The sequence below is a fragment of the Colius striatus genome, chromosome 5 (genome assembly GCF_028858725.1).
Source record: "Colius striatus isolate bColStr4 chromosome 5, bColStr4.1.hap1, whole genome shotgun sequence".
Classification (NCBI taxonomy): Eukaryota; Metazoa; Chordata; class Aves; order Coliiformes; family Coliidae; genus Colius; species Colius striatus.
In genome coordinates this window covers 3917239-3941242 of record NC_084763.1, presented here as the reverse complement: position 1 = coordinate 3941242, position 24004 = coordinate 3917239, and the positions used below count along the sequence as shown (strand labels likewise).

Below are 24004 nucleotides of genomic sequence, written 5' to 3'. Positions count from 1 at the left end.
GGCAAGATGTGTTTGAAAGAAATGTCCTCTGTGTGTCTGCATATCTCTTTAAGTGCTCGTTGGAAGACGTAACTCTCGCATCTTGAGCGTCTCGTAATGCATTTTCCACCCGGTGGAATGCACATCTGTTGGAGTATGTTTCTTGCCCCCTCCACTTTGAACAAAAAGCTGGCTCCACTGGGGCATCAGCTGTGTTGATACAGATCTGTAGGGATCATTAGCTTCCTTGGCAGGGCTCCAGGTCATCGGAGCCACAGTCTAATCTCTCCTGTTAGGTGTTGGTTGCTTCTCTTGTTGGAGAAAGAACGATCAGACTTAGAGGCATTTCAACACATTCACTGCTTGTGTTTTTTAATACAGAGAGTGTCCTGTAAATGGTGATTTCATCTCTTGAGTTCTGGGACTGAATTTCTGCTCCTTTGGTTGGGCATTATCCTGATGGATCGTACGAGTCCAAGAGAAACTGTAGGAGTGTTGATGTATGGGCAATAAATCAGGAACCAACTGCTTCCAGTCACACTCTTCCCACCAACAGACTGTGCTGAAACATCAATCTTATTTTTAGACATGCAGCTTGCAGAGAAATAATCCTGTTCACAGGAGCATATATACCAGTATCATAAAAAAACCCCACCCTAAGTACACTGTAACATACAGAAATGCAAGTGACTCACAAAAGTAGCAAATACGTGTTCCCAAGCCAAGAAAATAGAAATCCAAGACAAAAACACTTCCAGAGGTGATCAGTGCCCTACTGTTCCTCAAAAGCTGGCCATCTGGAGCAAGCAGTGGGGGTGGATCTTGAGAGGCCAGTTGATAGAGAAGAAAAATGTACCTCAGGCTTGGAAGATGGGGTGAGCAAAGATGTTCAAAGTCATCAGACACTGGATGCTGACCCAAACGTTGCGTTGCTCACTAGCACTCAGAATATTGGAACATTAAAGCTCTCCCTCTGCAAACCCTCCAGGCTGTTACGTGCTGGTGATGGGGTTTTTTTCCTGTCTCTTTCTTTTACCACTCTTTGAACTGCTGTATCTCTCAGAATACTTAAAAACTGTATTAATGGAAAGCAGTGAGAGTGTGAAGGTTATGATGTCAGCTGTGAAGCAGCAAGAAAATTACAGAAGAATCTAGAAGTAGCCAGCATTACATTCAGGGATGAAAAAAAAAGAGGTTGGATTGTGTGTAACAGGGGCAAAAATCTCATTTAGCCCAAGTTCCTTTCAGAAGTCTTTAGCAAGGCATCTCTTAATGGGAATCTGAATCAAGTCAGATTGTTCTCTCTCTTATTTTTTTCATTGCTGGATTCATTCTGTGGTGGTTTCTTATTCCAAATTTAGACACCGTGAAAACAGCTAATCAGAGCTACAAAGACAAGATTAATTGGTGTTAATTTCCAAACATTAGTGTTGGAATTTGCTTGGCTTAGGATGTCTAGACTTGAAATGATAAGAAATAAGTTGCAGTGGTTGGAGGGGGGGAGGAGGAAATGACCATTTTTGTACAGAATAAATGGGGCAAATTTCTGGGATTTAGTCTTTGTTTAAATATTCAGGAGGTTGCTGAAACGGTTTTGTGTCTTAATAGTGGTGTTTTGAAATCATCAGCTTGTTCTGCTGCTGTGGGAGAGCACGTCTCAGATCTTTGAGGGCAGACGTTTCCAAGCTGCCACCTTGGCCAGTGTGGGGTGACAGTGCCAGAAGCGTTCCCACTGCCTACCATTCGATGGGTAGAGTCTTGAATGCAAAGTCCTTTGGCTTTTAGCATTCAGGGGCTGGTATAAAATCAGCTGAAAGAAGAAAACCACTGAATGTCTGAGCTTCAGTCTTCTTTTTACACTAATGGTGTTTCTTCAGAACAGCACGAAATGGGGAGGCAGAAGCCTGAACTCAGGCTTGATACTACTGACTCAGAAATAACAGGAGGCTTGTGAAATCTCATCAGTATTCTTGCATCTGCAGGTAGCTTTCTAACCCATTGAATTCAAAAGGTAATAGAAAAGAGGAGAAAGTAGAGGATGCAATGTGAAGTGTAGGTAGAAGGGCCGTGAAAATGCAGGCAAGGAGCTGCTGTAGGAGGAAAATCAAACTCTGGTGGTTTCCATTTGCAAGGAAGATACCTGATATTTCTTTCAGCTTGATGAGGATGACATGCAGGAATATCTGTGTCGTGTCTAGAAACACTGAAATGGTCAGATAAATAAAGCTATCCCCGCAGGACTAACCTTGCTAAGTTTCCAACTTCAGTCTACAAGGAAGAGAGAGGGTATAGCAATTAAATACAACTTTGAAGGGTGTTGGTAGAAGTTACAAACCTCTTCTGAAGTCTCTGTGGCTTTCTTGATTAGATACTGGGGAAGCAGATATAGGGTCTTGCAGGTGGCAAATAGAGCATAGGTCATAGAGAAGACTCCCTGTGGTAGCTGCAGTATGAACATGAAGCTTGAAGAAGATGGATAGAAATGGGTTGTAGGCAGCAATTAACAGGAATCTGTGGGAAGGTGTTGGGGTGATACCTTCAGAGGACACCTGTTTTGCCTTAATTATGAGGAAATAAATGATTGCCAATATGGATTTGACTGAAAACAAATCCAAGGCTGTAAGCAGCCTCCTGCAAGGTCTCCCTGTGGTATCCCAAATACTAAGGGACATCATTTGACGTCTTAAGAAAGGAGTTTACTCAAGCCTGAGTTTTGCCTTTTAGTCTGTACCTGGAAGAGGAGGTTAGTAATTAATGTAAGAGGAATAGGCAGTGAAGTAAAAGAAAAGCTGCACTTAAGAGATATGTTACTCTTGGGAGGAAGCATCCATAGAGGTGTTTGCTTTCACACTTCCCTTGTATTTGCCTTCACATCCTGCTTCAAGGAAGCTGTTCACCTGAGCCTTACGCTCTCAGACATCCTTGTCATTTTTTTATGTGAAGCAAATTGAAATCTAAGCAAGTAAAATCTCTGAGGTTTGGAAATTGGCTTGTAAAATATTGCATCTCCCCATCCCTCCAGACACAAATGTGTTTTAGCACATGTGATTTCTCTTGATTGATCAGTTTTAACAGGCCAGGTGCTGAAAAGTCCAAGTGGCAAAAGTCTTAGGTAGCGACTTAGGTTTAATTTAATAGACACAGGGCACTGCTCCCTTGTTAATTGACTGACAACTCAGTTGCTGGGTGTTTTGTTTTCTTACAGAAGATGTGTGGTGGTTTTGTGTGTTGTGGGGTTGGTTTGCTTTGCTTTTTCTTTTCCATTTACAAACCCCACATTTAGTTTTTATACCTTGTGAACTAATACTTAGGCACTGTAAGTCCATGCTGGATGTTTTTAAAGCTATTTACTGGCCAGTGGTCATTTGAAGTGTAGAAATACCACGGGATACTGAGCTCAGTGGGAAGGTAAAGCACCACTCCTAGTAGCTGGGCATCGACTAGTGCTTGCCTTTGCAGCCTGTGGAGGTAGTTTTGGTGTATGTGCTGTGTCTGCTGGGGACTGGGGTCCCTGGTAACCCTGCTCACTGTGCTTGTGTCTCTGTTAGGCTCAGAGTCTTCCAGCAGCGCTGGCTCCTCAGGATCCCTGTCACGAATACATCAGCCTCTCCAAAGTGCATCTCTTGTCCCCGGGGTGACAGCCAGCTCTCCAGGCAGCGTGTCCTACCCTGAGAACGGGATGAGTGGCCAGGTGGCCCCCAGCAACACCAGCTACATCATTCTTCCACTTGAAGCTGCAGGGATACCGCCTGGCAGCATCCTTCTCAACCCTCACACAGGTCAGTACGATGCTCTCCTGGCTCCTACTGCCCACTGTCATCTGGGGAATCAGCAGATTTCTTCTTTCTAGAGATACTCAAAGAGCATCTAGTGATGCTCGAAGCACTTTGTGAGAAAGCAAGCAGGAATTGATAACAAAACACAGTCATACAGTCATACAGTCCCAGGCAGCATATTCATCTTGTGAAGTCCTGGCACTTGTGAAGTCCTTGGCTGTGTATCCTCTGAGATCCGTTAGCTTCAGTAAGGACAGATACCCTTCAATATCCAGCACACTGAGATGTCAAAGTCTTATTGAGCTTCACAGCAGAATTTCCACAGGCTTAAAGGCTGAGTTTCAGTTGGCACTTCAGAGTTAACATTGTTGCCTGAGCTCTATGATTAGCAGCTGTAACTAAGTCAGAGGTTTTGTGATAAGAGGAAGTTGTAATCTCTTCAGTTCCTGCTGGTGGACAGCACATAAACCAAAGTGCTGTGGGCACCTCCCAAACCACTCTGCTGGAACCTCAGTGCTTGCTGCAAGTTTAAAGCAATTTGTTGCCTCCTTGGTCCAGACAAAAGTCCAGATCATATTGCACTATTGCATATTACTGGCAGCATTAAAAAGGTTCAGGTAGGTTGAGACTGTGTTGCTTCTTCAGTGATTTGGACTATGTCAGTGACGGTGACTGGCTGTACTGTCAACCTTAGCTGAGCTATGCTGGGTTTAAAACAGCAGAGCCTACAGTGAAATGTGTTTTCCATTACAGTGGGAGCTGAGTGAGCGTTGAACTCCACAATATTTTCCTTCTAAGTCCTTAATAGAGCATACAGCAACTTTTAATTTGAGGACTGTTGTTTATAACCAGTATTTAATGTATTTTACACCCCAGTGTTGCAATATTGTGGTGTAATTGTGTAAAGCTTGTTTGGGAGTCCACTGCTAAATAGGGGGTTTTTTTCAGTCAAGAAAAAAACATGACAGTTGCAGCACTGAAGGAAAACACAGCCTTGACAAACTAATCAACCAAGCTTTCCAGAGATGTTGAGAGACAGTAGAATCTGAGGCTGACCAAAATATATTGATGAGTATAAAATCACAGAGGAGGGTTTTGTTTTGTTTAAAATCAAATGTAGCACTTTCTTTCCAGAGAAGTGGCTTAGTAACTTGCACAAACTTGTGCTTTTTTTCCAAAGCCTTTGCTATTTATGTGTCTTGTTATTAAGATAAGAGCCTAATCCTGTCAGTATAAATATGGATCCTGGACATTTCTTAAAACCTCAGTTAAGGGAGAGGACAAGAATTGGAGAAAGGCATAAGAGAAAGCAAATCATTATTACTTTACTCTTGATGTTGTTCTGGTGACACTGGAGTTTCTTGGACAATACACAAGAAGGTGTTGTATGTGCTCTGTAGTTCACTTTGTGCAAAACTCAGCAGCCCCAGGCAGAAGTCATCCATAATTCAGGTGATGAGAGCAAAAGGAATCACTGCTCCTTTCAGCTCACCAACAGCAGGGAGGTGACGCTCTCTCCTGGCCATGGCAAGGCTGGAGGCTGGAGCTAACCACACTTGCATGCCAGAAGAGCTGTTTCAGAGAAACACCTCCTCCATCTGTTTTGTCAATTTAGCCATTTGCAGCAGCTACCTCACATTTTTCCCTGGTACCTGGGGACTGTTTTTATGCTATAGGTGTAATGCTTTCAGTACCAGGGCACGTCATCTTTCCCTCCTAGCATGCTTCTTTGTCTGCAGACTCATCCAGAGCTCCCTGTGAGTCAGTGTGTTTAACATTCAAGGAGCAAGTGTTTTTATGTATATAGTTTTTTCTGTGTTTCTTTCAAGGCCAGAGTTTCTGCAGCTCCTTCCAAACACACACATAATAAAGAAAGGAGAGGGAGCAGATTCTTTTCCAAACTGGACTTCTTGTCTCAGAGCTATAGCATCCTTCCTGCTGCTGCCTGTGCTGGGAGCCAGCCTTTACTGCAGTGTCTGCTGTGATTTTTTTTTTAACATGCTGCAAATTTGCCACTCTTTGGGCTCAGAATCTTTGCATCTTATTACAGTAACGTTACAAAAGAAACTCTGTAGGGAGGAGACTGAAATTGCTGGATGCTGTGATCGGCGATCAAAGTGATGGATGCTGTCAGAAGCACAGATGAAGAGAAGACAGTTTAAAGAAAAGGAGAAAGGAGCTTTGTTTCCCATAATGGATAGATTTTCTTCTCCTGTGTAGCACCATTCTTTAGCTCTTTCTTCTCTTGTAGAGTGTCTGCTTCCAGTCTTTTTCTCCCTTTTGATCGCAACACCCTGTCTCTTAAAGGCCTTTCACGCTACATAGTCGCGGTCCAAGCCTCTAATGGCATCCACGGGGCGCTGTTAGTGTCTGCTCACTCTGATTATACCTCTCAGCTCCTTCTCAGGTGTTGGCAATCCACACTTTCTTTTCCATATCTGCAGTTTCTTTTGTTTCCTCTCCTCTACTTTTCCTCTTTACCAGGTAGTGAAGCTTCTCAGTTGCTTCAGGAAAGGACCATTTATATGGCTGTGCTGTTGTACTCTCTGTTCCACCCACCTCACCCGTCTGTTTTACCCTTTAAAGGGCTCCTCTTGACGTGTCCTCTGCCTTAATGCCTTGGACAATTTAAGAGCATTTACTCTTCATTCTTACTCCTTTAAGTGACATGGCAATCTCTGCCCTTCTATCAGGGCCACAGTTCATAACTTACAAATGTCTTCCCTGTTACCATCTGATCTCTGCTTTTCATTTCATATTTCAAGATTTCTTCCTGAAAGGTCTTTTCTTCTGTTCATTTTTTAAAAGCATTGCTGGACCCTTTTTTTTCTTTCAGCCCTGTCATCCTCTGCTGAGCCATGCTCATTACAGCTTCCCTTGAGCATCTGCTGCAGCCTTTGGCAGCCCGTTATCCCACTCACTCAGTCTGACTTCTGCAGGCTGCTAAAGTACTTCTGGAGCCTGAGGCTCACAAACGTAGGGAGTCCAAGCCATGGGCACCCAATGTGCTCACAGCAAGAAGCAGGAAATCAGGTAGTGGACAGAACTGCCCTGTGCTGCTCTTCCACTCACTGTAATCATGAGCTTTCTCCCTGGGAGTGAGACACACGCCCAGTATAATGTGGTGACTTCATCTAGAAGGCGCTGATGCTTTAGAGAGAGAAGGCAAAGTTTCTGTAGCCAATGTTCCTCACACATTTCTGAGGGTGATTAATAAAAGGGAGAAACTGAAAGGCTGAGGAGTAGGTAGAACAGAGAGATGCTTCTGGTATATACAAATCAGAAGCTCATTATTTCACTGTTAGTCACCAAATTCTTCCAGATCCTCCTTTTTACCTTAGATATTCACACATTAATTGCCTACTTTAAGTGTTATCACTTTATTGCTTAAAGTGCTTTCCTTTTCTTGGAAACATCTATGATTCCTTTGATATCTGATTCTATGATGGAAGTGAAAAGAGAAAGTGAAAACATCTTCCCTGCAGAGAAATAGATTTCCTTTTTCCTTTGCAAGACAATCACTTGGGTAAACTTTAAACAAACATTGCTTATGCAAGGTTACTTCCCCTAGCTAAAATAACCTGAAGCCAAAAGAGCTCAGCAACTCGGTAAAACTTGGGGCAGAATCCTGTGTCTAAGAGATTTTCAAAACCATCTTCAGTGTTTCTTCCTTGATCCCTTCCAATGCTGCCTCCTCTAATTACATAAGGCACTGCTCTCAGAAGTTACAGCGCTGTGCTGTTGGAATGGGTAAATAAATGAGTAGCAAGGGTGGGTTTGGGCTTTTTTTTCCCCCTTTCCCTGCAAACTGGAGTGTATCAGCTGTAGTGTACATTGGACTGTTGTTGCGTGGCAGTAAAATGTACATGGACATCCTCTGCCTCCAGCCTTTGCTCCAGAACTCAGTTTTAGTATGAATTGATCCATCATTGAGTGGCTTCAAGTAACCATAGCACCTGAATCACCTTATAGCCATGGTAACCTTCCACCCATTCCTTGTGAAGTCATACTTCCCAAACAAATATCGCCTGCAAAAAGCCAAGCAGACAAAAAAGGTTGCTGGTACTGGAATGAGGCCTTGAGAGCAATGAGCACTTCATGGTTGTTGCAGGTCAGCTAAAGGGCACTCAGTCAAAGCAAAGTTGTACAGGAAACAGTAAGTTGTTCCATGCTTTGAGTGAGCAAAGGCAGGGTGTTGTGTTTCAGGTCAACCGTTCGTAAATCCTGATGGGACACCGGCAATATACAACCCTCCCAGTGGCCAGCAGACCATGAGGAGCCAGATGGTGGGACAGTCCCAGCAGCAGCCTTCATCCCAGCAGCCTCAGCAAGTTCAACAGCCACAGCAGCAAATGGCAAGTCACCTTGTCACACAGGTAGGTGTGGTGGCTGATGGCAACAGAGAGGCTGTCAGGGAGACAGAGGATGAGCTGAAGGGTGGGAGGGAAGGATGCAGCTTGACAAAACAGCAGGATGTTCTTCTCCTTGGAAACAAATTTGGCCCTGATCTGTGTTTTCAATGGGAACAAAACAGATGGAGAGGGAAGATGGGTTTTGCAATTCCATCTGAAGGGCAGTTTCTCTTTTGGAAAGGACTGTTAAGTGAGTTGGTACATGTCCATGTAAATTTACTTGGGAAAAATGGCCCATAAGAGAAAAGTGAAGCATTCAGTCTCAGACTGGTGCAAGAAATGCCTTCTTTTGAATACTAGAGAGTTCAGTCGGCATTTTGGAATAAAAGGGGGTTTTAGGGGCAAGGTAGAAACCCAATAATTGGCTTTTGTGCAGTCTCTCCAAAGAGCCTGGGACCTTTCCCTGTTCAACAGCAGTGGAGTCGAGTTAAAGAATTAAGTACTCTACAAGCTTCTTCCATGTCCTCTTATATCAGACCAGATCTATGGGTAGCCCAATCTCCAAGCCACCCCTGTCTCAGGTTGTGGGTCTGCACCCCATGCTCTGGCCGTGACCCTGCTCTGGGCTAGAAGCTCTGAGCTACAGCAGGAGAGGGCAGGAACAGCAGAGTTTGTGCACAGTGCCACAGTATGCTGGCTCTCTGGCCCTTGGGCCAGCCATGGCTGAGCATGGGCAGCAGGATTTGGGTCTGGTTCATACTTGATTTTGTGTATTGTGTGCCTGCAGTCCCAGGGCAGAGCCAGAATCCTCCATCCTGCTCATCACAGAGCAGCCAAGAGCTGCTCTGATTCTTGCATGGCTTTATAATTTGGCATGATTTCATCCCAAGTTACCCAGAAATGCAGTGTTTCACTTCAGCAGAGTAGCTTTGCTTTTGCTGGGATTGGACTTAAGTGTTTGTGGCTCTTGCTTCAAGATTTGGTCGTAGCAGTTTTAAAAGGCAGACACAGTACCAAACTCATGTAAGGCTCAAATTAAATGAGAGATTAAAACAAAAGGAATAGTAAAGCTATGCCATGGGAACAGTGCTCTAGCAAATTGTTCTTTCACTTAGATAAATATCTGCTCCAAGCTGATGGGCCTGTCTGTTGATAATTCACAGCCTGCTCTTTGGCAGTTCTTTTTTTGTAGCTATTTTGCTTTGGCAGAGCAGCCTTACAGCCATTATTCCTTTGCCTGTGACACACTCAGAGTTAAATCAGTCATTATCAGCCAAATCCAAACATGCACTCACACCGTGCTGCTCTTCCATTTTCTCTCCCTAAATTAAATGTAGAGTCATAATTTGGCTTTGCTGCATATCAGTAATAAGAAAGTGTAGCTGTGGCTTTATTTAATCTAGCAGCCCCATCAAATATATGAAAATAGGCAGAGAGCTGCTGGGTGTAAGGCTAAAATGAAAACTAAAATCACAGCACCTGACCTCTTGTATTGGGGCTGGCAATGAGTCAGCAGCTTTGTCAGAGCTGTGCTTTGAGACCTTTGTTCTCAGTAATAGAAGCGGTGGTGGTTGTTGCTGTTAATCCCTCTCTAAGTAGATTGTATTTATTGTCTTTCACTGTGTTTGTTTTGCAGCCTGTTCAGGCAATGCAGCCATCTTCTCAATCAGTCCAGTATCCAGCAGTTTCTTATCCTCCCCAGCATCTCCTGCCAGTCTCTCCGACGCAGCAGTTCTCTGTGGTACTACAGATTTCATTTGTTTTTTCCCTTTCCTTGAAGTCAAAGTTGGGTATGTGAGCATGAGTGTGCATGAGAGCCTGTGGGGAGCACTGCCAGGACCATCCCACCTGAGAGCTACATAGAAATCCCCCATTTCATAGTATCATAGAATGGTAGGAATTAGAAGAGACCTTTAGAGGTCATCTAGTCCAACCCACCTGCAGAAGCAGGTCCCACCTAGATCAGGTCACATAGAAGCATTTGTCCTACCTCCATCTCAAACCCTGCTTTCCCTTAATGCTGTTGGTGCTGACAGGCATTTTGTAAGAGCATTCCCACTGGCTCTGGTGACCTAACCTGGAGGATGATGTTAGGAGTAAGGCTTTCTACTTGGTTAAGCAGAGCCTCCAGAACAAGGTTTGCCTGGAGTCTATGTCTCCCCACTTTCTGTCACTAACTTGGGCATTTGGGATTTGAGTTACTCCTTTTTTATATCCACAAAGACTGGAGAAGAGGCCTGTAGAAATCATTCCTTTTTATTTGATGTTACTTTATCAATATCCTAAATGCAGTGCCTGGATCTATTCCCTGATAATAGCAGAGGACTTGGAAGACAGAGGTGAACCAGCCCTGGAAGATGTGGTATGCCATGCATCATGACAGAGCTCCAATGGACATGCATAATAAAAATAGAGTGCTCTTCTGGAGCCTGAATCCAGCTTGGTGTTTACAGGGCTAAGATGATACTGTTGTTAAATGAAGCTGACATTTTCAGAGGCACTACAAGAGGTTTTTTGCTGTTATTTTTCTCTCTTGCTATCATAATCTTATTTGGGACTGGGTTTTGTTCTTTCTCCCTAAGGTAGAGATGTCACATAGTTATAGTAGGAGATGAAAACCAAGCTAAATGAATCCTTGCAGCTAAAAGAACATTGTTACCTGGTAGATAAGCAGTACCATTTAAAGGACAACACAAAAGTTTCACAGCACAGCACTAATTCTCTTGAAAAGTGTCTTGGAGGCATCTCAGGTTGTTCTAGAGGTAGTTATAGGCAGGCTGATATTTTCAGTGGCTAATTGAATAGTGAAACCTCACCTGGATGAATGTGTTCCGTGGAGGTTACATCATACACATGGTGTATACTGTTACAGGGTTTTCAAGCTCTTGGTGTCTCTGTTGTGCAAATCCAGAGACGTTCCAGCCTCAGTGAAGCTTCTCATAGAATCAGTTTGCAGTCACTGGCCATCCAGGTAACTAATATCCTGGCTTTTTAAAGAAACAACTTCAGCCAGACAACTCACGTGCCTGAATATGGATGTAGGATGATGGTAAAGTTAATAGTTAGTAGCATTCCTTTCCTACACCACCTGAAGATCCACCCAGGAGCCAGGTGTCTGCTCTCGGAGCGGGAGGACGAGACTCTGTCCACAAACAAACAGTTCTTTTTCATGCTGTGGGTTTTTCAATACACACATTGTGCAGGATGGGTTTGGAGAATGAACACTTGCAAGGATGTGAGCAAAACTGAAGAGGCTCTTCTTAAAAAAGCAGTGTGTATGTTCTAAGTGAGAAGCATTATTATGGTGCTTATTCCTTGTCTGGGAGGGGGTGTAAGGAGGGGACTGGAATGTGCATGTTAGCACACGATGGATTAGTGCTGGGTTTATTACTGCACAGAGGGTGTTTGAATGTTGAGTGTTTAAAAGCCTGATGGTGTGGGCAGAAATGGAGCTGCATAGAAGCACAGTTGCATATCTTCGATCTTCAAAGAATAAACTTCAGAACGTTGATTAATATGGATCTTTTTTAGCAAGACTGAACAGATAACTGTCTAGAATCCTTGTATCATTACCAGCAGGTAATGAGACTTAGGTGCATTGACTTTATTTGGTACATTCATCTTACTATAGATTTCCTTTCCCCCAGTCAAATAAAGAACTTGTTTTCTTCCCAACGCTGAATAAAAAGCCCTGAAACATCAACTGCAGGCTTAGCTTTTTTAACCTTCCCTATGTTTACAACCTTGGATTTTCAAAACAGTCCCAAAAAGACAAGAGTCTACCCCTGAGTCCTGCTGAATTCCTCTTGGGGTCATTTTGAAACACAGGTGAAGTTACCAGCATGTGTTAAGCTGAGGAGTTCTGCGTTTGGAGGGAGAGGTATTCGTAATGATACTTTAATGCCCTTTCTATTTCAAATGCCTTCTTTTGAATACTAGAGAGTTCAGTCGTCATTTTGGAATAAAAGGGGGTTTTAGGGGCGAGGTAGAAACCCAACAATTGGCTTTTGTGCCATTCACCTTGCAGACTGTGGAAGCCTTTACAGGGATGTTCATGTGAATTGCCTCCATGTCTTTTTTAGATACCCGTGCAAAGTTTGGCATGTGTATGAGCTGAGTGATTCCTTCCCTTCCCCCCTCCTCAGTGCTCTGCTTGAGCTTGTTTAGTTTAGCTGCTTTGCATGTGGACTGCAGCCACGGTGTCTCCATCATTCCCCTCCTGCCTCTTGCCCTTGCAGCGAGACGACATGACGACGCAGTTTAACCAGATGAGCTTAAGCCGTCAGTCATCAGGAGACAACCCCGAATCGCCTTCTGGTCCTGTCTATCCCTCGCCAATCTTGCAGCAGCCTGCCCAGCAGACAGGTTACATTATGGCTTCTCCAAGTCAGCAGCTTCCCCCAGGAGGCTTCACAGGTTCAGGTCCACCAGTCTCCCAGCAAGTGCTGCAGCCACCCCCGCCACCACCCCAGGGCTTCGTGCAACAACCGCCGCCACCTGCTCAGGTAGGCAAAGGCTTTGCTCCCAGTTTGGCATCGTGTGATTGTCCTAACATCAGGAAGAGGTGAAAAACTTATGCAAGTTCTAGATCTTCTGGGGTTTATTTGGATCCTTTGGTAAAAGCCTAACAGCAGGAAACTTGCAAAGCCTCTACCCTTTTGTGGGTTTCAGCAATTGCCTGCCTATCCTCAAACCTTTCCTACTCCAGGACACATCTGCACATAGAATCACTGAATGGTAGGGGTTGGAAGGGACCTTTAGAGATCATCCAGTCCACCCCCTCTGCAGAAGCAGGGTCACCTAGATCAGGTCACACAGGAATGTGTCCAGGTGGGTCTTGAAGCCCTCCAAAGAAGCAGCCTCCACACCCTCCTTGGCCAGCCTGTTCCACTGCTCCCTCACCCTCACAGTGAAATACACCTGAATACAAAGGAGGAAGATGAGTAAGTATCCATAGTCCTTCCTCCCTATATATCCAAACACACCAAAAGAGCAACGTGCACATCAGCCCAGGTAGTCGTTAATCATATTTAATTGACTTGAACACGTGAGATGTCACAGATCAGTAATTTTAACTGTCTTCCTGAAGACTGATTATGTTTTACTCTTCACTACCAAACATCTCTACTTGTCTCCTGGGTACCTTTACAGAATATTGAAAGTGATTACTGTCAAGAAGTAAAATGCACAGATGACTTTCTGGCACATTTTCAAGGCACACGCTTTCAAAAGCCAAATTTCTTTATCCAGTTAGAGAGAACTTCATTTAAACCCTGCTTTAAATGGATAGATTATTTCTCCCATTTTCATTGTACCCTTTGGAAGAAAATACATGAACAAATGAAGTAAAAACAAGCCTTCCCCGTTTATTTTAATGTGAAAGTAGTATAAACCTTACTGAGGCTTGTTTTCTTTGCCACTTGTTACTGAACATCTCCAATCTTGTTTGTTCATGGCATTCTCTGATGGCGCAGAAATGAGGAATTCATACTGTTCAAATGTTGTAAGAGGGCTTAGAGATCTAGTTAATTAGATCACTAATGAACAGAAAAAGAAATCTGAAGCCTACAGGATGCTCACATCCCATGGAGGACTACAATAGCCATAGTTTCTCCAGTTAGGAACTCTGCAGCCATGGTGGGGTTTTTTTGACAGAAGCCTTGCAAAAAATGCTTTTTAAGGAGCTGAAGTTCAATATAATGTGCTTTGCTTTTAATTGGAATATATTGATGGAAATAGCTTATACTGTATGATAGAATCATAGAATGGTAGGGTTGGAAGGGACCTTTAGAGATCATCCAGTCCAACCCCCCTGCAGAAGCAGGGTCACCTAGATCAGGTCACACAGGAACGTGTCCAGGCAGGTCTTGAAGAGCTCCAAGGAAGGAGCCTCCACAACCCCTCTGGGCAGCCTGGGCCAGGGCTCCCTCACTGAAACACTGAAACAGTTTTTCCTTATGTTTAAGTGGAACTTTTTGTGTTCCAGCTTCATCCCATCACCCCTTGTCCTGTTGCTGGCTACTATAGAAAAGAGGGATGTCCCAACCTCCTGACACCCACCCTTTAGATATTTGTAAATGTTAGTAAGATCCCCCCTCAGTCTCCTCTTTTCCAGACTAAACAGCCCCAGGTCCTGCAGCTTTTTGTCATATGAAAGATGTTCCAGTCCCCTGATCATCTTGGTGGCCCTGCACTGGCCTCTCTCCAGCACTTCCCTGTCCCTCTTGAGCTGAGGAGCCCAGAATTGGACACAGGACTCCAGATGAGGCCTCACCAGGGCAGAGTAGAGGGGGAGCAGAACCTCCCTCAACCTGCTGCCCACACTCTTCTTGATGCATCCCAGGCTGCCATTGGCTTCTTGGCCACGAGGGCACATTGCTGGCTGATATTTAGCTTATTATCAATCAGCACTCTCAGGTCTCTCTGTTTGCCACATGTAGCATTTCAAAATCGACTTTGGGAGGATAAAAACCCACTTGAAGAGCAGAATCTGCTGGAGAATCCATCTACCCATTTAGACCGTGGCACCTAAGTGAGTAAGTAGAGGTTGTCGAGCGTTCTCTGCTCATGTACAACTCCCCAGGTGCCCTCAGTGTTTTCAGGCATCATTTATTCAAACCTCACACCACTTCTGGTGAACCAGATGAATGTGTGAACCTCCCTTCTACCAGGTGTCATCTCAGCAGGTGAATACATGATCAAATCAGATAGGTGCTTTTGGAGAGGCAGATACATTTCTTCAGAGGACAAGTGATGAGGAGATGCCTTTTGACATAAAGGCTGCTGTAGGACCAGTATTGGTGTGTCTAATGGCCACTGTGTGTCTGTCCATACCCCAAATACGGTTCACATGGGCACTCTGATGTTGTAACAAAGTGGAAAGTTACTCTGGGCAGAAAAACCTTGTGGATTTGCAGCAACTTCAGTTATTTCAGTGGGGAATGGTTTGTAGGGGTGTAGAAAGGTGAGAAATTCAGCTGTGCCAGCTTCCTCTGCATCCACTGAACCACTCATCTCCAGCTTGCCACTGCTCCAAAGAATCTTTGTCACGTACCTGTGTGGTAGAGGGGGCACAGAAAGGGGGTGGGAGTGAGTCCTTACTGCCTGCCTCCCTGTACTGTGAAAGCACAGTAGCCACGTTCTGCTGGGAGGGAGAGGGGGAAGCAGCTTTCTGCATTGACATGCACAGATGGGAACTTCTGATAGATCTTTCAAGTTTGAATTCATTCTCTTCAGGCAGCCCTAGAGTGTGAGCACAGTGGTTTGGGTATGAGCTGTAGCACGTGTATGGCAATCAGGGGAATCCATCTAAGGAAGAGATGAGTGAAGCCTTGGGAAATAGTAGTTCCCCTGCCCTAACAGCTCAGCTTTCTGTGCAGGGCAGCTAGATCCTGACTGCCCTTAGCAGTGGCTACAATCTGAATCACTTCTTACTCCTTTGGGCTTAGATGCAATAGTAAGGCAGCTCTTAGATGCCAAAGCAGTTGATGTGAGACAAGCTTTAAAGGAAAACAAGAAGTCCATAAAGATGGTAATGCATGCAAAACATTATGTGAAGCATTTTTATAACTGAAATGCTGCTGTTGAATTTATATTAAACAAGAGGTCTGACTCTAATGGCTAATTAGTTCCTGTAAATGCATTGCTGGTAAAGTCCTAGGCTGTGATGCCCTTTATGCTGCTGGAAAACAGCAAGTAGAGGTTCTGTGAGTATGATAGTTTCCTTTGGGAGCTGAAAGGAGGGGAAAGAAATGCTCTCCAAGCCTACAAACCCAATGGTACTGCCTTTAAATTATTCACTTTTGCATTAAAGTTCAGTTAAATGTGGCTCTGCGGCTGCTCTCCAAGATTCTGCCTCCCGGTCTCTATCAAAGCAGAAAGCAGACTGAGTTTGAAAAGACATGCCTAAGAAGTAGTGAGAGGACTCCTTACCCTTCTTTTGCAGCCTCTTTCATCACAGCTCTTCCCCAGCTTGCAGGAGTCATGATTTAATAGCCTGAAAGGAATTATTTGTTCCTGACTATTGGGGAAAAATGCGACCAAAAAACCCAACCGTCGGTCTGGGTTTGCTGAGAGACTTTCAGCAACAAATGCCTGTTTGCTTTCTGTATCACAAACAGCAAAGACACATTGTTACTGTCTCTATTTTCTTCTGTTTTCAAATTTCTTCTCTTTCTAATGCTGCTTCTGTAGCATTTTCTGGGCCCAGGCACTTCGAAGAGGGTTTTGCAGCACTGTCTCAACGGTGCTTGTCATTGCTCTGCCTCTGCACATGAAGAAATGGGAAAACTGTGAGTTGTATGCCAGGGGAAAAGGAGATGCTTCCCTTAAGTCATTTTCACCTCTGACTCATTCTTACTGGAAGGTATGCTGGCAAAAATCATTTCCAAAAATGAGATGGTACGAATCCCTGGAGAAGTAACACACGTGTCAAGGGATTTTTTCACCTGAATTAGTTTTGTGCCATCATTAATTTTAGCTTTTTGAAGAAGACACCTCCTAGAGAGTCTGTAGCTTACCCTAAGGGAAAATCTGTCTTCATAGCATGTGTCCTCTAGGAAACTTGTTATGAGGAAGGTTGAGGAGTCATTGCAAGTGAATAGGTCTTTCCTTGATGGTGACATTGGAGGACATCCTACAGTTGTTATACACAAGCCGTCATTTCTTTGTTGCTGTAACTGGGGGAATGGGATGAAGGGGATGGGCAGGGGAAGAGAAAAATCCCCGAGGAATGCTTGGTCCCAATCAGATCTTGGGAAGAAACAGTAGCTCCATGTGTCCATACATCACTGTGGTTTCTGTTGTCTTGCTGCTGCTAGTAGCAAGAGTGTCGACGTTACTAATCATCTGGGTGAAGGTGTTTAAGCCAAAACTACCTGGGTATCAGCAGTGTTAAGAGCTGATAGAATACCTGCCTGATGGAAGAATCAAGGTTTAAGTTGGTAGGGGGATAGTGTAGGCAAGTAAAATCAGCCTGAACGATGTGAAATCCTGTTCCTACCATAAGCAAATAAACAACATGACTTTGAATGTAAACGACGCTGCTAGAGAGCAGTTCAAGGGAGACCCAGCCTGGTAATGGGTTTCAAACTGTATGTGAACAAAACAAAGCAGGAAGCCAGTGCTGTATGGAATCTCTGTTCATCATCTAGAGACAGAACATCTTACAAGGAGGAAAAAGTAATGCTTGTTTGTTCCCGAGTGCCCTGAAGTGATGTGCCCAGTTCTGTCGCAATTTAAGGTAAAGAAAGAGAAGGCTGTATATGAAAGAGAATACATTGGAATGCTTAGCCCACAAACAAGGAAAGTACTTGCCTTAAAAATAAGAATAGCCAAGAAGATAAGAGTCATTTGTCTACTGTTTCCATGGTGATTATTAAAGAGGGAGGATTTTTGACAGTGTCCAGGATAAAGATCAAGAAACAATGTCCTTAGGGGAAACGAAGCATTTGTTTAGATTGTAGTCTTAGCAGAGCTTTTGAAGTGTATGTTTGTTTGTTTGCTTGGTTTTAGGATAACCATATAGCTGCATTGGCATGCTTGTTAGCACAGTGGAAACTTGCTGGTTCTGTAAATGAGATGTGTTATACAAACAGAAGGTCCAGGGTTAGATGGTGTGTCCGTATGGGGAAGCAATTCCAGTGTAATTCGGCACGTCAGCAGTGCTTCACAAATGTCTTTTTTTTCATTGAAGAGCACGGTTAGTAACATTCAAGAGAGTCAGAGTAGGTGGTGCAAGTGATACTTGTTATCTCTGATCCCTCCATTTCCACTGTTCTCTAAAGAAAAGCCAGAAAGGACCAATCACGTTTCAGCTGCTGATGCAAACGTACACTCAATATAAATGAAAAAGGATCCTTCCAAACCCTTCCACCACCAAAGACCTATTTCATCCATGGCTGTACTTTACATACAGGTCTCTTAAAAAACAACAAAACCCCCACCACAACCCAGACCTCTTCTTTGAGAGTCACATGTGCACGAGCACTGGCAATTTCATCCATTTCTCTTTCTAAGTGAAATGATTGGGGCTTTTTTAACTCAATACTGCTGCCAGTAACATTTTTCAGGCTGATAGATTGCACTCTGCTAAGCTTTTAAATGGAGTATGTAACAAATGTATTGCAATGGGCTGAGAAAAGGAGAGAAAGGGAAAAGACCCCTTCACTGACTCTGAGGTGTTATCTGTGTAGTACAAGCAAATATGTGTTTCCAAATTACACTGAATGCTTCACTGTAGATGTTTTCATGTTAAGCATGTTCAGCTCTACATCTCACTTCAAAAGCTCTATCCTTTAGTCTGTGTTTCAAAGTTAATACCTACAGAATTATTCCACAAGAGATAATTTACATTGTTCTCCTGTGCTGGTGTATTTTCAAATGCCATGGAGCTCGTCTGCACAAGGAAAATGAGGAAGCTGAGGGTAAATTAAATAAGTTTAAATCCTTTAAGTGAGATTAAGCTGCTGCCAGAAGTAAAGAGTGTTTCCACAGGGGTTTAATATTCTTTCATTCCTAGAATACAGTAATAGACAGTAAAGAATATTTGAGAGGATGTCTACTTTTGCTCCCCTGCTCCCAGGCAGGATCAACTATTAACGCTGGCTTTACTTAGTCTGGGTCTTCTTGCTTCTTCCAAGTCTCCAATTGCACAATCTTGCTGAGACCAGTCAGGTGTCCACAAGGTGAGTTTATCACAGTAAACCTGCCTGATTCATGATTTATACTGCTATGATGTTTAAAGAATGATTTTGCAGCCTAAATATCTGAGTCAACTTTCCTATACCTTCTGGCTTTTCTTTGCAGAGAAACGAATTCATCCTGCTTTTGTGCATTTCACAAAGGCGTTTTGCTTTTGTTACTTCAGTCTCTTAACAAAACCCAGCTGGATGAATTCCTGTGTGACCTACTCTAGGTGGTCCTGCTCTGGCAGGGGAGTTGCACTGGGTGAGCTTTCAAGGTCCCTTCCAGCCCTTGGGGTTCTGTGATGGTGTGAGATGGCTCGAGGGCAGGCTGTAGCCATAAAGTGTTGTCTGGAGGGAGAGTAGCTTACCATGTTTTGCAGCCCAAACGTTCTTGTTTTGCTGGTATTTGTTTGAATTTTGTTAATACTGGGGGAGGGATGGGGGTAAGATTTCCATTGATTGAAGAGAAAGTGAACAGACCTTGAAGAATGAGTAAGTATCCAGCCTCTTGACTGGCAAGTGATACTGATTGTCACCAAGTCCAGCTTTGCTGATTCTAATACTCTTCCCACCACGGTTACCCATTCAGTAGCTTGCTCAGTTAGCCATCCATAGCCTCCTTTTGCCTAGTCTTTTTTGTCTATGTATGTTCTTTCTCATCTGATGTCATATCTAGGAAAATTTCTGAGCTCTCTTATGATGTCCTAGGTGTATGGAAAAGGATGCTGTCTCTTTTACTCAGCTGGTACTTTAGGGGTGATCAAGTTGAATGAGCTGTGGCAGGAACATTTCCTCCATGCAAAGAAAAATGGCAATGATAATTCTTATTTTTGAAGGAAACAAATCCAAAAGAATTTGGTAGGATAAATGCTACATAAAAAGGGGAAGAAGAAAAGTGTGATTGACAAAGAAACGCTGACAGATGTGGCAGAATATGTGGCAGCAGAGTAATATAATAAGAGAAGCAGCGTTCTCCCAAGCTTGTGTCCCTCTGCAGTTGGTTGGTGCCATTTGCTGCCAAACTCTCTCAGGTACCTGTAGCATCCAGTGCAGCTGAAAATGACAAATCATGAGTGCTTAGAGCTTGCCAAGGGTCAATTGAGAACTGTTTAGCTCCAATGTCTCAGTAATGGTGGTACAGCATGTAGAGGAAAAACCTTTGGCTCCTGTCCCCCTCAGACTTCCACGTTCACCTGCATGATAAGGTGATGTAGCACACATTGCTCTGTAATGACAGTAATAATAGAGAGAAACAAGGCCACTTAGCAGAACTTGCTGACTCAATGCCTACCCTCAGCTCCTGCAAGAAGACAACTCTGCTTGTTTTCTGAGCTGTAGTTGTACTCAGCCCAGGTGCCTGAGAGGCTTTACAGGGAAGTGCTCGTGTGAGGAAGGTCGTTGCTGTTAAGTGAAAGCCTGGATTTAGGAATCATTTATTACAAGTGCTAAGAGGGCACACACACACTCACTTTAATGGTTCAAGATGTCTATGATGTTGATATGGAAAGTGTTTGCATCCATTTTTCTGCAGCATTTGATACATTACTGTGGGTATTTTTCTGGTGTATGTGTGTAGCTTTTTAAGCATCCTGTATATTTTTATCTTCTTCAATTAAAATGGATTTTCTTCCATTTCTTAAAGTACCTGAGGAGAAATATGGGACCTTGGTAGCCCTTCTCATAGCAAAGCTGAAAGCAAGGAGCAGCTCTTGAAGAGGCACAGTGAAAACCTCTCCTCCTGATTACTTCACCGCTACTGTTCTTGCCTTGAATGCTTTCTCCTCTTCCAGCTCTGTGTTATTTTGTGAATCATTTAGCTGTAGAGCCTGTAGTTAGCTGCTGTTCTTTTTCTTTGCAGATGCCAGTGTATTATTACCCATCTGGTCAGTACCCTACCTCAACAACTCAGCAGTACAGACCCATTGCCTCAGTTCAGTACAATGCACAGCGGAGTCAACAGATCCCACAGACTGCCCAGCAAGCAGGTATTTACATCTGTTAACTCGCTTCTTCAGCTGCTTGAGGTGCCTTTGCTGGTGAAACCTATTTTCATTTTGAATTTGAACAATAGAGAAGAAAGCTGTTCTGTTAGAAAATAAGGTGAACATTCCAAAGGGAAAAGAGCCTTTTGCTTGGGGATACCAAGTGATGGAAGAGCGGAGGTTGTGCTCTCCACCAGTGTTGTGCACTCAGAGCTCTGTCCATGCTCCACAGGATGGGACAAAGAGCTGAGTTGGAGTCCCATTGCACATCCAAACCACTGCAGTTTGTCCTTCCCCTTGCAACCTCCCCAGATGTTTGTGATGGACGGGTTTGCAGGGATGCAGAAGCAACCAGTCGTGCTCCACCACCTTCTGCTCTCCACGAGCCCAAGGAGGGCTGAGGTGGGCTGTGTGCTGGTTGCCCACTGCGAGCAGCTCCTCATTGCCATGTGCAGCTGGAAGGGGGGCCGTTACACTGTAAGAGAGTGAGTAGCAGGTCTCACAGTGAACCGGTCTCTTTCCCTGCTGCGTCAGGCCACTCCTGACGACATCAGAGTAAGAGGGACGCAGCCAGCGTTGGGCCGGTGTGTGCTGGGGGAGGGCAGGGGTTGTGCTTATGCAGGGTCCTCACATTTCAAGGAAATAAACAGTTTGCCTGGGTTTGGAGATGATCTTTTTTGCAGTTGGTTTTTGGTGCACACCTCCCCTCGCAGAATATCTCAAAACAGTAACTCCAAGGTGTGTGAGGGGGTTGTTTCCCACTAGGGCTTGCAATTGCAGGCATGCCACGCAGGGCACGTCTGGGTTTGGCAGGAGCCCTTCTGAGTGGCAAAGGCATTGATGTGAAAGTCTTTTAAGATGCAAGTCAAGGGCTTAGGCATGTAGCATGGACAAGACTTAAGGGACCATCCAGCCTGTCAACCTGTCTCTGTGACGTGACTGCTGCCAATGTTGTTCACACTCTCTCAGGGGCTCAGGGAGACAAAGATATGGCAAACACAGCTATAACTAAGCAACTGATCACTTTTGGGGTTTCTTTTTAAGCTGTTCTAATAAAATTAGTGGTGCTTTGGTCAGAGTTGGCAGTGGCTGACAGTCTCAAAAGCACATACCTTTATATGTTATATTCCTAAGACAGAAGAGGGTGTAAAATATTGCACAAAGCTCATCTGTCTTTGGTAGCTTCTCCTGCCTGACAGTCAGGTATCATAGTTATTATCTGTAGATGGTAGCTCTTTGAACCCAAGTGCAAATCAACTTGGATGATGTTATCTTGGGTCTCCTGTGTGGTTGGAAACCCATATGTATCAGTTTAATGCATAGTGGAAATGATGGTAAATGAAGTGCACAAGAGATGGTCTGAAGCACTTGAGTGGTATTCCAGAGAAGATCCAGCTCTTTGATCTTGAGGAAACCCTAGCTTTGAAGAGATATGGAAGCACAGGAGCTGTTACATTTGGGTACAGACAATGCAGAGATGCAAATGTTGGTTTTGTTTATGAGTTTACTCCATAGTTTTCCTTACATCTTGGGAAGAAATGCCCAAGGAGTTGGTGTAAAATCTCCAGCACTGTTCCTGCAATTCACTCTTTCAGCTGCCTGCTCAGCTGGAAACATAATTCTTATCTCCTGTTTAAAAATGAAAACGTTGTGACTACAGCTTAGATTCCCTGCTGTGGCAGTGATTTTAAGCATTTAACTGTTCTCAGATCTTGAGACTTGTCTGAGAACAGCTTCCCCAAGCTGGTCCATCCCTTTGGGCTCAGGTACATCCCTCCCCACAGTCATTGTCCAAGCGTGTGATAAACATGCCAGGAAGCAGTTTGCAGTTTCCTCCAGGTCTTTTCTTGCAGATGGTCTGAGGATTGTTCAATTTGATGTTCCACTGCATCCTTTAGTATTTGGGAAATAACTAGCTTTCCAAAATGTCACATGATTTATACTAAAAGAGAAATTAAAGTACAGGAAAGCCTATTCATTATATTTCACTGTAAGCACTGAGAAACCCCAAAACCCCAAATGATACAACAGTGGTTACAGGTGGTTTCTTTCCCAGTGTCACTATATCTGCTTTTCTTCCCATCAGCCTCCTCACACACGTACCTCCTGCCACTTGTGTGCCCTGTGACTTCAGCCCACCTTGAAATCCTCATCTCTTTTGGCTGCTCTTTGATGCCCAGGAGCTGCTCGCTGGGCAGGTGACGGTGTTTTGCCATCACTGTGGATTGACTGATGCACCTAAACAGAGCAAATCACTACTAGCTCATAGTACTCTTTTGAGCTGCACTGCTTCTCTTTCAAGATACTGATCTTTTTAATGAAGTTTTAGAAATGTCACATCTTTGCAGCTTTCATCTCTCTGCCAAACGTGATGGAAATCAGACGGGGAGCTCAACATGTTACTCTGAAGCTTGTGCTTGAGGACAGCTGGCAGAGTAAACACAAAACCACCAAAAAAAACCACCTTCTGAATCTCCCCAGAAATTGCATGTGACTGAAAAATTAGAAACCAACAAACAAATGCTTCAGACTGCAGTTTTCCTTCCCTTACAGACTCAGCTTCAGATCAGCAGGTGAGCAGGTTGTGCAGAGCAGGGGATAACTAGAGCAGGAAAATGAAGACGTGAAGGAGAACAGCAGTGGTGAAACAGAGCACAGGTCAGGAATATCAAGGATGGGGAGGAGGAACAGATGGGAAGGAGGCAGATGAAAAGATGGTTTCTGAAACGGTTTCCCCAAAGACCTCACGACTCTTGCTGCTGCTGCTTCGGAGAGAAGCTGGCTGCCGTGCAGGCAGGCCCATGGGAACACAGGGGCAGCCTCAGCCTGGCCAGCTCACTGAATCTTTTATTGAAATAAAAAGTTTGCCTGCTTGGAAGAGCTTTCAGAAGCCTTCAAAGCAGCAGCAGCAAGGAGTTCACATCTTCTTTTTCCCCGCTTTGGGCTGCGGAGGTCAAACTTTGACCTAATGCCAGCAATTTGTTTTCATTTCTCTTAGAAAAGGTCTCTTCAGGAGCAGAGGGATATTGATGACTTTTACAGCAAACAGCTGAAGTAAAATGTCATCAGAGCATCTATGGTGGCTGAGGGAGTCTGTGCTGTCTCGTGGCTCTGCAAGGAGAGCGATATTAAGTTAAAATGGCTCCAAGACAGAAAAAGAGATGAGCTCGCCTAAAATTAGATGAGAGATGATAAAACAATCATTTGGAGGGAAGGATGAGAACTTTTGA

General features: G+C 44.1%; 1 protein-coding gene across 1 annotated transcript in view; it reads left to right on the top strand.

Moving 5' to 3' along the window:
* Nucleotides 1–24004, top strand: part of ARPP21 (cAMP regulated phosphoprotein 21) — a 103360-nt gene that overhangs the window by 43916 nt on the left and 35440 nt on the right. The window contains exons 14-18 of the mRNA XM_061996391.1: nucleotides 3528–3758; nucleotides 7962–8131; nucleotides 9744–9848; nucleotides 12346–12612; nucleotides 20651–20777. Coding sequence (XP_061852375.1) covers nucleotides 3528–3758; nucleotides 7962–8131; nucleotides 9744–9848; nucleotides 12346–12612; nucleotides 20651–20777 — 900 coding nt within the window. The remainder of the gene's footprint in view (nucleotides 1–3527; nucleotides 3759–7961; nucleotides 8132–9743; nucleotides 9849–12345; nucleotides 12613–20650; nucleotides 20778–24004) is intronic.